This window comes from Saccopteryx leptura, chromosome 11 (assembly GCF_036850995.1).
Source record: "Saccopteryx leptura isolate mSacLep1 chromosome 11, mSacLep1_pri_phased_curated, whole genome shotgun sequence".
Lineage (NCBI taxonomy): Eukaryota > Metazoa > Chordata > Mammalia > Chiroptera > Emballonuridae > Saccopteryx > Saccopteryx leptura.
Window position 1 is genome coordinate 33150446 of NC_089513.1, and position 16084 is coordinate 33166529.

At 38.5% G+C, this 16084-nt stretch overlaps 1 protein-coding gene across 15 annotated transcripts in view; it reads right to left on the reverse strand.

Moving 5' to 3' along the window:
* DTNA (dystrobrevin alpha) overlaps positions 1 to 16084 on the reverse strand; it is a 372686-nt gene that overhangs the window by 92659 nt on the left and 263943 nt on the right. For all 15 annotated transcript variants that reach the window (XM_066352951.1, XM_066352959.1, XM_066352958.1 and 12 more), the window contains one exon: positions 3976 to 4189. In XM_066352951.1, coding sequence (XP_066209048.1) covers positions 3976 to 4189 — 214 coding nt within the window. The remainder of the gene's footprint in view (positions 1 to 3975; positions 4190 to 16084) is intronic.

Here is a 16084-nt window from a genome sequence, read left to right on the forward strand (position 1 = left end):
TTTTGGCAGAGTTCCAGTATTATTTCACATCCAGCCATCTTCACAGTATTTTGGCACCTTTCATAGTGTCGGGCATGGGTAGGGTGCTCAGCAGTGGGAATGGATGTTCAAATGGCTCAGTGAGGTGCCATGTGTCAACTGGAGAGGAAAATACCAGGATCTGGTATTTTGTATGAAAGACTATTATACAGTGGATTTGGGGTTCTGGATGGCTGTCATAAAACTGACTCTAAATGTACAACATGAAACTTGTTAAGTCCAAATATTTCTTCCACATACACTCTTGTCAAATATGTCTAAATACCACATGCTTAAACGGTTAGAAATGTGAGTGTAATAATAATATCCCATAATAAGCAGGATAAGCCTGGGAAAAAGTACATTAATTTTTATTAAAAAAAATGAAACTGAAACCATGAATAGAATTGACTTTAAACTGTTTCCTGAAACAAAATGACTTTGATTTTTCTTCCACTCCTCATCTCATCTAGTATGAAGCTGTATGACCTGAAAATGATTTAATCTGTCTCAGCTTTAGCACTTACTCAACCTGGGGAATTATAATAATATAGTGCCAAATCCGTATGATGGTTTGCACACAGTAAATGAGGAGTACATCTTAGCTATTATTATAATTATATTATTACCATTAGAGAATTAATAAGAATATAGCTGGACTCCTGAAAAAAGAAAAATCACCATTCCTTTTAATATTAATCATTGTCCTACTATGAGTTTTGAGTGGCTGAATATATGCAAAAATAATATTTACTAAAAACAAGGCCACTGTCACAAAAATCTACATTATGGGGAGTTATCCTAAGAAGAAGGCTTTTCCTGAATTGAAATGAGATTAAGTTAACAGGCTAAAGTTGATATTAGTCTTTCCTAGGGAAGCAGGAAGAGAGTAAGACAAGTATATTGAAGTTTTTCTGTGAAAATAGGTTCACATATTAGTTACCATGAACATTTGGTTAGATGTTGGTTGACCATGTCATTGGGTGACTCTCTTCCCAGAGAGACAGCAATTTTTTGAAGGAAAGTCAGGAACAACAAAAATCTTCTAGACTTAGGTCACTGGTGTAAAATACCTACCTAGATCCTTACATACACCAATCATCCTGTGTATACAGGAGTGTCCTGTATCTCCTAAGAGGCTGATATGGCCAAAGAATAGGAAACCCTTAGAACCAGAGGACTGTTTATGATCTGCAGTAAGCATGCCTCTGTAAAAACTGAGGTGGAGAAAAGGGGAAAATGCTATTCTCGGGGAACTGTGATTATGGAAAGGCCAGTCTAGTTCCCAGTGCAGTCAAGTGCAGTATGTTTTGATCCTCATTTCAGACCATTTTCTTGGCAGAGTCCAACTAGTTGGGTCTGATGAATTATAAGGCACCCCAATATAATGACCATGTTTCTTTGAATCCAAGTTCTTACTGTTCATGAGTTTATTTATTTATTTATTTTGTATTTTTCTGAAGCTGGAAATGGGGAGAGACAGTCAGACAGACTCCCGGATGCGCCCGACTGGGATCCACCCGGCACGCCCACCAGGGGCGACGCTCTGCCCACCAGGGGGCGATGCTCTGCCCCTCTGGGGCATCGCTCTGTTGCGACCAGAGCCACTCTAGCGCCTGCGGCAGAGGCCAAGGAGCCATCCCCAGCGCCCGGGCCATCTCTGTTCCAATGGAGCCTCGGCTGCGGGAGGGGAAGAAAGAGACAGAGAGGAAGGAGAGGGGGAGGGGTGGAGAAGCAAATGGGCGCTTCTCCTGTGTGCCCTGGCCGGGAATCGAACCCGGGACTTCTGCACACCAGGCTGACGCTCTACCACTGAGCCAACCAGCCAGGGCCCTGTTCATGAGTTTAAATTGTTGTAATGTCTTTTCTTTTTTTATTTTATTTTATTTTTTACATTGTCTCCTTATTGTCCAGGTTCTTCAGGTATCTCTAACTTTCATTTCGGATTTCATGTTTTTCTTATTCTGTTCATTTAAAATACATCAAATAAAAAAATATCTCTTAAATGTTTCAGTGATTCTATAATAGCAACAGCATATCCTTGATCTACTAATATCAGGTTCATTCATGTCTACCAAAATACAGAGGCTCCTTTAAATACTTGGATTCAATCATGGGATAAGTTATAGAAGTGACATCAGATCTCCATACTGGATCTCATGTGGACAAACTGGAGTCTAAAATGATAAGAAATAGAATCGAACATTTATTTTATTCTTGTTTCTCTTCTTACATTCACTTCTAAGTTGTATTTTCAGGTTTCAGTACTTCCTGATAGCTTCTATCTTACATTGTCTAAAACATAAAAAGCCACCAAGGGAAATGTGAGTATCAGTAGAAACTGCATATACTCCCTTGCTATGGAAGGCAGAAGTATCTTCAGACCGAGGTTTCTTTGTGAATGCGTCTCTGCATCTCTACAAAAAGATCTCTCTATGTAGGTGTGTTTATTTTTCAGCTTTGGTTCCTTATGAATCCTCTAGCAATACTCTAAGAGTTAGCAGAAAATTATATATACATATATTTTTACATTTTCTATTGTTACACTGATAACAGATAAGTCCCCTAAAAACTTAAGTGGCAAATCTGAAAGCTGCCATGCTCTTGTTAAGGGGACAGGATAGAAATGCAGTTATAGACGTTCCATGGCCTGGTTCCATTCTGCTACCTGTTATGTGGAACCAGAGCCTTGCTACCTGCCCTGCTTGGTTACCATAGTGATTAGCCCAAAGCAGTATGTCAGCTTTGAAATATATACAGACTGAGCAAATAGTCTATCATGCTGAGTTGTTTGTTTTAAAATTGTTTACTCCAACTTGAGAATTTCTCAAAATATAAGTATCACAGAAACAATAACCGATACTGGTCAAACTGAGCACAAATAATTCTGTTACCACTCTAGGTTGCCAAGTGACAGCTGGTGACTTTTGTAAGTGAGTGGCATAACAACATTGGCCTGGCTGGATCATCTCCAGTTACTGGGCTTAACTATTTCCAAGCACTGGCCAGACAATGAGACTGAGAGACTGAGAAAACTCTTCTGAGAGTCTTAAAATGTGATTGCTGAAAGGTCAAATTAGTAATTTTCCTTTTAAAAATTCCAAACAGGTAGTGAAAGTGGAGGCAGTCATACAATCTCTAGACCAAGGGCTATTAACAAGAGCCCCTTTGAAATTTTAGGCTGATAATGTAATTCAGGAGAGTTTTGAGATTTTACAAGGCTGCCATGTATGCCTTGGAAAATAAATCTTAGCTGAATACCTACGTACCCACTCTGCCACTAACGTGCTGAGGGGCACTGGGCAGGTGATGGGCTTTTCGTGCTTCAGTTCCTTCATCCGTAAAATGAAAGATGTGGAAGAACAGTTTTTAAGATCTCAGCCAGATCTGAAATTCTCTGATTCCATGAGGGAGATTGTACGATAATGAGGCTGCATTTCAATTGTGGTGTGTGGATAGCATCAGTCTGTTTTATGGGTCATGTTATTGACCAGTTCATTTAATGCAAGTCATCGCTACTTTCACTAGACTGGTCAAGAAACCCTTTCCAATCTCTCAGTGTTTGCTCTAGGGTCTTGTCACTTCACCTCTGAAACACTGTCTTTAGCAATTTGCAAAGAAGAGAGTTAAAAACATCCTCTCGCTTAATGCTTCACTAAATCATTTCACAGACAAGTAACACTTTCAAGTGTCCACAGCTTCTAGCAAGGGTGGTATGAGTTAAATAAAGGTCAGGGCATAAAATACAATTGTACTCAATTTCCTATGGCAGTATTTTACTCTCTAGTCTGTTTCATAGCATTTAAAATTTACAGGAAACACATAGAAACTTTATTAAAATAAGTATCTGATCAAGACAAAGGAGGCAGTAGGTTACTCAAAAAAATTATTTGCAACAAAGACCAAGAAGGACAAGGGGAACATGTATAAAGTAACAGACATTCAGAAGGCACTTACGGATCAAAGGCTGCCAGCAGGAAGTTAAGCAGGAGGCTGATGGACTGCTCCACGTGGATTTGGTGAGTTGTTGGCATCCGCTTGTTGAGCTGGTAAAAAATGGTGGACAGCACTGCCTCCAAGCGTGCCACATTGAGTTCTATGTTGGGGTCCAGGTTGTTCAGAGCATTTTCCCGCAATGCTTCTATGACGTTCCAAATGTCCACCAGGTGCACTACATGCAATTAAGGCAGAGTACACATCAGCCCAAAGTGCAAAGAAAGGTAAATTCATTATTTTACACATATCAGCTATCATGGCTCCTCACAGGCTTCCGTATGTGTTTGACCTTCGTAGGGGCTGACATAAGTATATATATGCACTCAGTGCATAATTTCAGGGACTTGAGGTACAATGAATAACAGCAAGCAGATGAAAACCATAGCAGATAGTTATTTCTAGTCTTCATAATGACCTTTGAAATATAGCTATTATCTCCAAGTTACATGTGAGGAAACAGGATCAGGGAAGTTAACTGACAAAACCCAAATTTAGTCAATGATAAAACTGGTATTCAAATCCAAGTCTATCTGGCTTCTTTAAAAAAATGGGGCATATAATTGATATTTAACATTGTGTAACTTGAAGGGGTATACTGTGTTGATTTGATAAATATATATCGCAATCTGATTACCACCCTAGTGTTAGCTAACACCTCCATCATGTTTCATAATTATCATTTCCTTTTTGTGGTGAGAACACTTAAGGATCTAGTTTCTCGGCAACTTTGAAGTAGATACTACTTGTGATTATAGTTAACAAGTCTATCTGGCTTGTAAGCATTTTTCTATTGTACATGCTAACCACTAAAAAAAAAAAAAAAAGAAAGAAAGAAAGAGAAAAAACAACACAACATGTAAATTCTAGTATTTTAAGGATATGAAAACTGCACTTGAGGATTTAAAATATTATCATTTATATATTTTCAGTAGTATAAGGTTATGGGGGATATGGAAAAATCGCTAAAATGCAGCAGCATAACTAAGTCATAGATCACAGCTACACTGGTCAAGAACAAATTGTTTTTTGGCTACATCATTGACTAGCTCATTTAACTTAAATCACGGCTACTTTCTCTAAGGTAGTCAAGAAATCTATTTCTATTTTTGTCTGTCTTGAAGTCTTGTTATGACATCCAAGAAACCATCAACACAATCAAGACAATGAACGTTCCATCACCTCCAAGAGTTTCCTTATGCTCCTTTGTAATCCATCCCTCTTCCCACCCCAGGAAACCACAGATTTGCTTTCTGTCATGATTTTCTAGAATTCTATATAAGTGAAATCACCCAGTGTGTACTTTTTTTTTTGGTCTGGATACTTTTACTTAGTGTAATTATTTTGAGAGTCATCTATGTTGTTGGATGTATTAATAGTTTGTTATAGGTATATAACAATTTGGTTGTCTACACACTTGTTGATGGACATTTGCGTTGTTCTGGTTTTAGTTGATAAAGAATAAAGTTGCTATGAACAGTCATGTACAAACCTTTGTATAAAAATGTGCTTCCATTTCTTTCGGTAAGTTCTTAGGAAAGAAGTGGCTATGTTGTATGATTCATTTTTGAAAACTTCCAAAGTGTTTTCCAAAGTAGTTGTACTATTTTACATTCCCACCAATCCTGTATAAGAGTGCCAGTTTCTCCGCAATTTCATCAAGTTGGTTCAATTTCCATTACACTTTCGCATTTGAAAATAACATGTGTCTTTCTCAACGAAGCACAGGTTCCAGTTCCTGAGAGATGTGCATGGCACATATGCTTTTCCACCACCTACTCCACGTTTTAGTCTCCTACCTCTTTGATAATTTCTGACATGATATTTAAGAAAACAAAACTAACATCATTGAACTCCTGGACTTGGAGTCTAAAGCATAAGATTTGGAGTCCGAAGCCTGAAGTTCAAATCTGCCTCTTCTACTTCCAGTGCATATGCTCTTAGCCTGGAAGACTTAGAGCCTCACTTTCCTAATTTATGAAGTGAGTATGGTGTTCCTTAAATGGGAAATGCATAAAGTCAAAAGCAGTAATGACTGGTACATAGACACAACACGTTATGTATAACCAAATGAACAAATTGAGTCATGTAAAAAAATTTTGGGTACATCTCTGGCTTCTGGCAGAGCAATATAAATTATTTTTCAAATGAATTAATTGTTAAATTTGGCTAAATTCAAATTTGCAACCTTCTATATCACACAAGGAAATTATATATATTTGTATTTTTCTGAAATGAGAAGCGGGGAGGCAAAGAGACAGACTCCCACATGCACCCGACCAGGATTCACTGAGCATGCCCACTAGGGGGCAATGCTCTGCCCATTGGGGGCGTTGCTCCATTGGAACTGGAGCCATTCTAGCACCTGAGGTGGAGGCCATGGAGCCATCCTCAGTGCCTGGGCCAACTTTGCTCCAATGGAGCCTTGGCTGTGGGAGGGGAAGAGAGAGATAGAGAGGAAGGAGAGGGGGAGGGGTGGAGAAGCAGATGGGTGCTTTTCCTGTGTGCCCTGGCTGGGAATTGAACCCGAAACTTCCACACACCCAGCCAATGCTCTACCTCTGAGCCAACCGGCCAGGGAGAAATTATTTGTATTTTTAAATGTTATTTATCCAATTTTTTAATTTAGCAACCATGGCACTCCCAAAGAAATAACATCTGTAAGTTTAATTTATTTATTTAATGTTTTTGAGGAAAAAAGATGCAATTGCTATGATTATTTCCTACAAAATTGATCTACAGATCCTCTGGATCTATTCCTTGGGAATATGTCTGGGTGTAGGGTAGAAAAAGAGCGGTGATGAAGAGATCTGGCCTGTCCTTCTCACTGGTATCTGTGCCCGGGTCACCATGGGAAGTAGCTTACTCATCTGGTTCCTGACTATGGGGGTCATGTGAAACAGGCATTGGAGAAGAAGCATATGAACTGTGAAGTTGAACATAGGAGGGAGATGGCTACAAGCCAAGAAAGAGAAATGGCTGCTGGGAGAGGGAAGGAATCTGGATGCTTTGGTCTCTCCTGGTGAGTCTTTGTGGGCATAGGAAGCTTTCAGGATTCCCAGGGGTGGAATCATACAGGTCCACGGAAGTGGACAACGTATCCACAGGTGTGTGGAAGCGTCCATTAGGCACATCAGCTTCTGCTTGCCCAGCCTACCCTCATCTCCTCTCTGCCAAAACCGCTTTCTCTGGGGTTCCATTCCCTGATGAATGGCTTCAACCCCCTCACTACTTTCCTGTTCCACTTAGAATCTAGATTTCATTCCTGGGTCCTCCTATCTCACATAACGACTGAGTCCTATGGACTCTATCTTTAATATATCATTTTAATTCCTCCATTTTCACGGACCCTTGTTCCCATCACCCAATTCCATCACCATTATTATCTCATACTGGTTGACTAAGTCAGTTTTTTCATCTTCATTCTTTCTCCCACTCCAATTCTTTCTAAACACTGTAGCCAGGATGATAACTCTGAACTGCATATCTGACATGTCACTTGTATGCTGCTTCAAGTGCTTTAAAAACTTCCCATTAAGTTGAAATTCAACTCTTCAACATGGCTTGCAAAGTTCCTTCTGATCTGGCCTCACTTCTCATCCAGGTCTCATCCATCAGGCGTTAGTGTGAGCACCACTTCCAGGATGTCTTTCTGCCTCCCCCACTCTAGGTTTTGTACCCCTTCTACATGCCAACTGAGAATCCTGTTCTTCCGCATTACTTAGTGAACTCTCTGTGCAGACCAGCTGTGTCCCTTTCCTCTCCGCATAGTCTGTGCCACAGGAGGAGCCTCTGTCTATCATGAAAACTGCTCATACTTCCAGTCTCACACATCATAGGAGATTAATAAATATCTGTTGTCTAAGCAAGCACACGGCAAGAAAATGACTGAACAGTGAAAACGCATCTGATTGCTAAAGAGGCAATCAGGTAGAGTCCTGAAGAATCACAAAAGCCTTGGTCTGAATCCTAGGTATATTATCTGTCAGGTTACCGGGCTCCTACGAGTCTTCATCTTAGAAAGGTGGTGCTGATTATGGCATCTTCCCTCAAATGATTACTATGAAGGTTAAATGGGGTGATGCCTGAAAAATGCTTGGAATAGGGCATGTAACATAAGAAGTAATAATATGGGCAAATAAAATAGCTAGAAGTCATATGAAATTGCTAAAAATAAACATGTTCTATATTTGTATTTCCACACACTGAAAATCTCAATATGAGGAAAATGAAATACTAATTATGGCTGTGAGACTAGATAACTATTAATGACAAGTAAAACTAGGTTTCCTAATTATGTGCAGGGCACTGTGGTAGAGCCTGGGGACTCAGTGGCAAACAATGCAGACCTGGCTCCTGCCCCAGGGAGCTAACAGTCTTAAGGGGTCGCTTATATGACTCTCAAGTCACATAAACAGATAATCAGAAGTTATGACTTAGTGAGATAGGTACAAAACTGGATTCTTCTATGGTTGTGAAGGGGCCAGAAAGTACAAGTTAAGGCTGTACAAACACTGTAGCCATGATAGTATTTGGGTGTTTGTGCTGAAAGTGTGAAGACACAGGTTTTAAGATAGGAAAGTAACATGATCAGAAATGCAGCTTAAAAATATCACTTCTATAAACATGGGGGTGCATTTCTTTTTTTCAGTCGGTGATATGGTGTTCTTGGGATATATTTCTAAAAGTGGGATGGCTGGGTCAAAAGGCAGATCCATTTTTAATTTTTTGAGGAATTTCCATACTGTTGTCCACAGTGGCAGCATTGTTCACAATAGCAAAGATCTGAAAACAACCCAAGTGTCCGTCAGTGGACAAGTGGATTAAAAAGCAGTGGTACATATATACAATGGAATACTATGGGGCCATGAAAAAGAAGGAAATATTACCTTTTGCGACAACATGGATGGACCTAGAAACTATTATGTTGAGTGAAATAAGTCAGGCAGAGAAAGAAAAATATCATCTGACCTCACTCATTTGAGGAATCCAAGGAACAATGTGAACTGAGGAATGAAATTGAGACAGAGGAGAGATCAAAGGGACCAGAGGAAAAGAGGACAGAGGGAAAGGGGATGATAGGATGGGTAAAACCTGAAGAGAAGGGGGAGGGGACTGTGGGGAGGGGGGCAAGGGAGATGTTGAGGGGAATAGGGGGGAGGGGGGATGCATTCGGGATGACCCTAGAATCTATGTAAACACAATTAATTAAATAAAAAAATATCACTTCTGACTGTAAGGGATGAAAGAAAAGGAGCTGCACAGGAATGTGGAAGAGCTGCAGCTCATGGCCCTAGTCCTGGTGAGAGAAAGCGGTGTTTCTGCAGAGGGAGTAGCAGTACACAGATAAACTGTAACCATGCACATTAATTATATGTACGTATTTCCCAGAAGTGGCAATGTGTAAAGCACACAGATTTTGTAATCACAAAGATTGAGTTTCACCTTGGCTTCATTAATAACTAAACACGTGAGCAAGTGATTACACCTTATAAATTTTATTATTCCTTTTTAGAAATAAAGAAACTAATACCATCCCGAGGAAGTTATATAAGTGCTGACCACAGGGCTTGGCCCACAAAAGGTACTCACCAAACGTTAGCTATCAGCATTAAAATAATTAAAAAAACACCTTTTGATTTATAACCATCTTATGTTCTAATTAATTTATAAGATTTGTGAATCTAAACTTACATTTTAGCTCAGTTCTCCAAAATCAATAAACTAATTAGCACATAATTTGAGCATATGTTATGTAAGCTCTATAAAACAAGCACAAACCACATCTCAGTCACAAAAGCAGATACTTATTCAGGTTAGCTGTCATAAATGCTGAGTTAGTCGAGTTTGAATTGGTGTTACTGTATGTGATAATTAGAGATCTGGGGAGGAAGACTCTCTTGCATAAAGGTTTCTTGGAAACTTTATTTCATTGGTAATTTATTTGGGAGGTCCAGGTCACGGAGTAGAATTGTGCAGACTCCCAGGCAGTCAGTTGGGTTTCTGCTGGCTCCCCAACTAACGATGACCTTGGGCAAGTCATGTAACTTCCTTCCGTAAGTTTCAGTTTTCTCATTCGTGAAATGGGGACAGTTATGATTCCTCCCTTACAGGGGTAATTTTAGGGATTAATGAGGTAATCGATGTAAAGCACTTTACACAGCATTTAGTGCATAATAAGCATAATTCAATATGGACTAATTATTACTGAGAAAGATAAGTATCACAATTCTTTTGCTAAGTTAAATAGGAGCAGTAAGAAATGTGCTAAGTTGAGTTATGATGTAGTTATGAAGAGGTCTGTTTTAAAGTCTGACAATTGGATAAATATGTTGTTTTCTGTTGAACTAACGAATTCTTTTAGAAAATGACATCTAGGTTTGTAACAATGACGATAAACCACTAGGTGGCACTGCGCACATTTTACTAAATAGTTCTCAAACTGTAACTGTCCACCATAAAGCACCTGCTATTAGGTACAGGTGATAGGAAGTGGAGTTTCCTCATCCGTAGAACTGTATACATTTTACACTAATATACTAGAAAAGGCAACAATTTGCATAGTGAGATTATTTAGTTAACATTAACCATATAAACAAAAGGTGATCTTAAAAGTAGCATTTAGTACTCCATAGAATCTGAAAAATAATATTAATGTTAATTGCAGACATTAATTATTAATACGTTTGGAAATAAACAAAACTTCAATAGTTTAGTTTGTCTTAAATGCAAGAAATCTCATGTTGAAAACGACTAAGTTGCGGGGGGGGGGGAGAGTGTGGAGGGGAGAGTTTCCACATGAGTCAAGTTTGCGACTCTCAAGTGATGTCGCTAATGTGTTATACTATGTTAATAGGAGATGGAATCTTAGTTCACAGTTAGAGATGACTTAAATCCAAGTATCCCTGGGGAAAGTGCAAAAATGCCAAACTCATTTATAAGTACAGTAATAGAAATGACTGATGTCATATACTTTATTGGAAGTAGTAGAATCATATAAATAGGGTAAAACATGAAAAAAAGGGCACAGAAAGTATATGACTATCAAAAGACAACTTCAGGTTTTAGTCTAGCTCATGAATTAGTCCAGGGCCAGCCTTTCCTGAACCACAGCATAGAGACTGGGTCAGTGAATCTAAGCCTGATGTCCTTTTTCTAAATCACTTGGAGATCTCTTCAAAATTTCCAAACCCAGACTTTACCACTCACTGTTTCCAACATTTAGGAGAGGGTTAAATGTTTTGACAAAGCTCTCCAGGTGACTGTGAGAACTACTCACTTATAAACCTTTAGAGCAGCTAGGGAAGCTCAGTAAACAATCATCTTACAGTGATTTCACTTCCATAATTTTGGAGGAGTGGGGCACATTGGAATCACTTGCAATTTTGGAAAATGGCTTCCCGGTGATGCCATTGTGGCTGGTCTAGAACAATGGTCCCCAACCTTTTTTGGGCCACGGACCGGTTTAATGTCAGAAAACATTTTCACGGACCGGCCTTTAGGGTGGGACGGATAAATGTATCACATGACCAAGACAAGCGTCAAGACTGAGTCTTAGACGGATGTAACAGAGGGAATCTGGTCATTTTTTAAAAATAAAAACATTGTTCACACTTAAATATAAGTAAAACGGAAATAATGTAAGTTATTTATTCTTTCTCTGCAGACTGGTACCAAATGGCCCACTGACCGGTACCGGTCCGCGACCCAGGGGTTAGGGACCACTGATCTAGAACATACTTGGGAGTTGCAAGGCACTTGGTCTGCAGCAATGCAGACTCTCATGACCCCCATCCCCAGACCTGAAGAATCAGAATCCACAGTTTAACAATGTCCCCAATGTATATTCACATTAAATTATGAGAAGCGGTGCTCAAAATCAGTTTTCATTCCTCTCACATCAAGACAGCCTGCTATGTCCTCTTAGGTTGTGAGGTATGCTGCAAGAAGCTGGTAATTATCAAATAATTTCTATAGTTTATGAATGATTGATGTAATTATGTCCATACACATTGTTTTAGAGGGGTTTGAGATTTACTTCTATAGGATTGTCACTTATTGCATTATTATGTTGCTTTCTAAATTATGTAAAAAAGAAACTGCAGTTAGGCTGGGAATCGGAGATAATTTGTTGATATGCCAAAGGGATGCCACATGCCTTTGGGAATATATATATCCTTCAGCATGTGCACTCTAGATGGTGTGTGTGTGTGTGAGTGAATCTACATACCCACCCTCTCCACCCATATGCACTCTTGCTACTCATGCTTGAAGTGATGGTGACCGGTGTCTGAGTCTTTGCTGTGACTTGTTTTCCCATTTCTGAGATATGCAGGTAAATGCAGACTGGACTTACTCATAAAATCCCATAGTAATGGAGATAGGTCATTTCTCCTGAAAACTCAATTCTCTCCTCCCTAGACCTAAGTTCCCTGACCTTCACTGCAGTATTTCTAGATAAAATTTCCATTATACCCACACTCTTCAGAATATGAGAATCAAGTTCAGGTGGTATTTCTGATTAGTTTATGCTGCAGGTCTGAAGTGCCAAATGGTGTTTTTTGACATAGCATATTCTTAAAATATGTTTGTTGGCTTGTAGAAAAGTTAATTATGGTGTCTCATTCTTCTAGTTATCCAATAAAGTTCTGATATCTTTGGAACTAAAAGATGAACACACATATCAGCATTGTCTTTTTCATATGACAGCTCTCAAATGGAAATTTCATTCAGTATTCTAAATGCCAAGCAGACTTTAAGTAAAAATGGTTTTAAGGAATTTCACAAGTGGGGCAAGCAGCCACAGGGATGTGGTATGAAGCGGTGAGGGAGGAGCCATTCCCCTTGGGAGTTCAGAATGACTCCCAGGTTTCTCTTCTAACTCATTATTATCCTAAGCCACTAACTAGCTTTCTTTCAGAGACTTAAAAACTTCATTCATAAAACAAGCATTTTTTTGTCCTTATTATGTGGCAGCACTGTTCTAGAATGAGCATTGACAAGCTAGGTGGTCTTTGACCATACAGAACTTACAGGTGGGGAATAGAGATATTCATCAAGCAAGCACATTATGTGTGCTACAATAATAACACTGGGGATCAAAATTTTTGATGCATCCACAAAAACAATTGTTCTTACCTAATTCTAGTGTGCTGGTCTCAAATCTGACATTAGTTTTTCTATGTAAGCTACAGTTTTTTTTGCAATTCAAGATTTTAGATTTTCATCTTATTGTAAAATTTTCAACATTTAGTTTAACATAATGGAATAGAATGTCTTCTTGGGCATCATCTTTGTGAAAATATAATAATTTATATAATGCAGTAAATATACTAATACACTAAAAGATATGATTGCATCAGAATTTGTCTACAATTTCAAAATAGTACATATTAAAACACTTATTTTAATCATAAAATTTGCACAAAACTTATTTAAATTCTATTCAGGCAAAAATTTGTGTTTGTAGCTCTTGCATTTGTGTACTTGTTGAGGACAATCTCATTTGATGCTCCAGCAGTAGTCTGCTCATCACTAACAGCTCCAAGATTTTCAGGAAACTTATCAAGGTGACTGTTCAGGAAGTGAATCTCAGTGCTCATGTTACATCCAATGTCACGAAAAGCCAACAGCATCCTTTGAACCACAAGTTCATAGTTTTCTGCTTTTTTGTTTCCAAGGAAGTTCTTTGTAACTGCCATAAAAGACTGCCATGCTGCTCTCTCCTCCTTATTCATCTTCCTGGCAAATTCTTCATCACGTATGAGGGTTCGAATTTGAGGTGCATTGAATACACCTGCTTTTATCTTCTTAAAAGACAAGGCAGGAAAAGCAGAAATAATATGTTGAAAGCATTCACTTTCTCTATTCAAAGCCTGAACAAACTGCTTCATTAAGCCAAGTTTGATGTGAAGTGGGGGAAAAATGATCCTGTCTCAATTAACTACAGGTTCATTCACAATATTTTGCATCCCTACTTCCAGAGCTTCACGTTTCGGCCACTCCTTCTGTGTCCAGTGTTTCTCCCGAGCTCAGCTGTCCCACAAACACAGAAAGCAAGGTTATTCATGAAACTTCTCTGTTGTCCTAGCAGGAAATTTACCATTTTAAGATCCACACAAATGATCCAGTTATGCTCCTCATACTTCAGAAAGTCGAGAACAATTTTTATGTCATTATAATCTTCTTGCAGATGAGTTGAATAACCAACTGAAACTGCTGCATAAACTACCATTGTTTAGGAGAACACATTTCAGACTCCGTTTAGAATTGTCAAGAAATAGCTGCCATTCTGTTGGACTGTAAGTGGTAATACCTAGCTGGCTGAGAAGACTACTGATATCATGACAGTAAACAAAGTGTTTGTCTTCAGAAAAAAAGTCCACAAACATTTGTTCACGCTTCCTGAAATGGGATACTTTAGCTGACGGGTGAAGTACATTCTTTTCTTGAAGCCTGGAGGCTAATAACTCAGCTGCTTTCTTTGAGAGGCCCAAATCTCTAAGTCACTCAATTCGGGTTGGCTAAACTGCTGAGGGGTTAATGACTGCTTGGCATCAGAAGAAGACCCTTCAGATTCTACAACAATTTCCTCATGCATCTTATCAAAATACACTTGATCACCATGTTCACTTTCTTCATCCTTAGAAGAAATAAAACCATTGCAAACTGAAACCAGGATTGTCTCTGAGTGTGGGATAGGTCGTATTGCTGAAGGAATATTAGGATATGCGATCATATGCTGTTTTTTCTTGCCGATGCCCTTTGTATGGATCAGACAGAAATAACAGTCACTGCTGTGGTCCTTAGGTTCATGCCAAACCATGGGAAGAGCGAAAGGCATTTTTAAAAACCAATGCATGTCATTAACTGTAACAAAATGAACTTAAAATTGCATAAAAACTAGAGCATGCACCAAAAAACGAATTTCAGATTTGGAGTCAGTGATGCAGAAATATATACAAACAGTTCTAAAACCTCATGCAACAGAAAATGAAAAAAAAAATTGTCCCCCAGTGTAATCTATTTTCTCTTATAGAGAAAACAATGGGCTTGGTGATAATAGACTTAATCTCAAGGGTTTCTTCATTTGTAAAATGGGAATAATAATAGCCATCTTTTTTTTTTATCTTATCGGTATTAGAAACAATAAAAATTTAAACAGAAAACATTAAACTGAAAAGTACTACATACATTTTGAGAGAAAACAGTGATTAAAATTTACTGTCACGTTCAGATAAAATTATAATAATTTCTCTCTTTCAATTCTTTGTTTCACTGTGTCAGTTATAAAGATACAATCTTTCTTCTATAATTTCAGGTTTATTTTTCTCTTAAGAAATGTAATATATTATAAAGCCATGTGAGATTATATCACAGTGATGACTATTTTAGTTCACTTTCAGATCAAATACTTATCTGGAAATTCAGAGAGCCTCAGCTTGTGAGAAAAAAAAAAGGATATTTCAATGTACCACTACTTACCATGTCTATTGCACATACAGCCATTAACATATGGAGAAAGGCTGCCATATGTTTCTACATACAGACTTGGGAAAGGAAGCAAGAAATGAGATTCCAAACATTTTCAAAAAAAAAAAAAATAAATCCAACCAGTAATTTTAAAGATTCAACATTACATTATTCTTGATGTTACAGGTAATTTAACAAAATATGAGAGTCTGGCCATAAAAGAGATTGTAATTCTCATGGGAAGAGACACTCATATGGCTAAACTGGAGATTGAGATGAAACACTACATTATGAAAAGCTCACATTCAAAGTACAGATTTAAATAAATAAGATACCAGAGCTCAACATACAGGGATGCTAGAAACTTTGGAAAGGCTTGGAGGAGGAGGAGGCAGGGCTCAAGTTGGCTCCTGAATCACAGCAGGATGTGAGTACCTATTGAGAAGGAGGGGAGAATAGTTCAAGAAGAAAATCAAGCAACCAGTAGCACAGAGCAGTGAATGAAGATGGTACCATCAGATCTTGTATTGACTTGTCTGGGCCAAAGGAGTTTGTGTGGGGGCTCAATGGAAAGCAGGGTCTGTTACTAAGTAAACTTTTC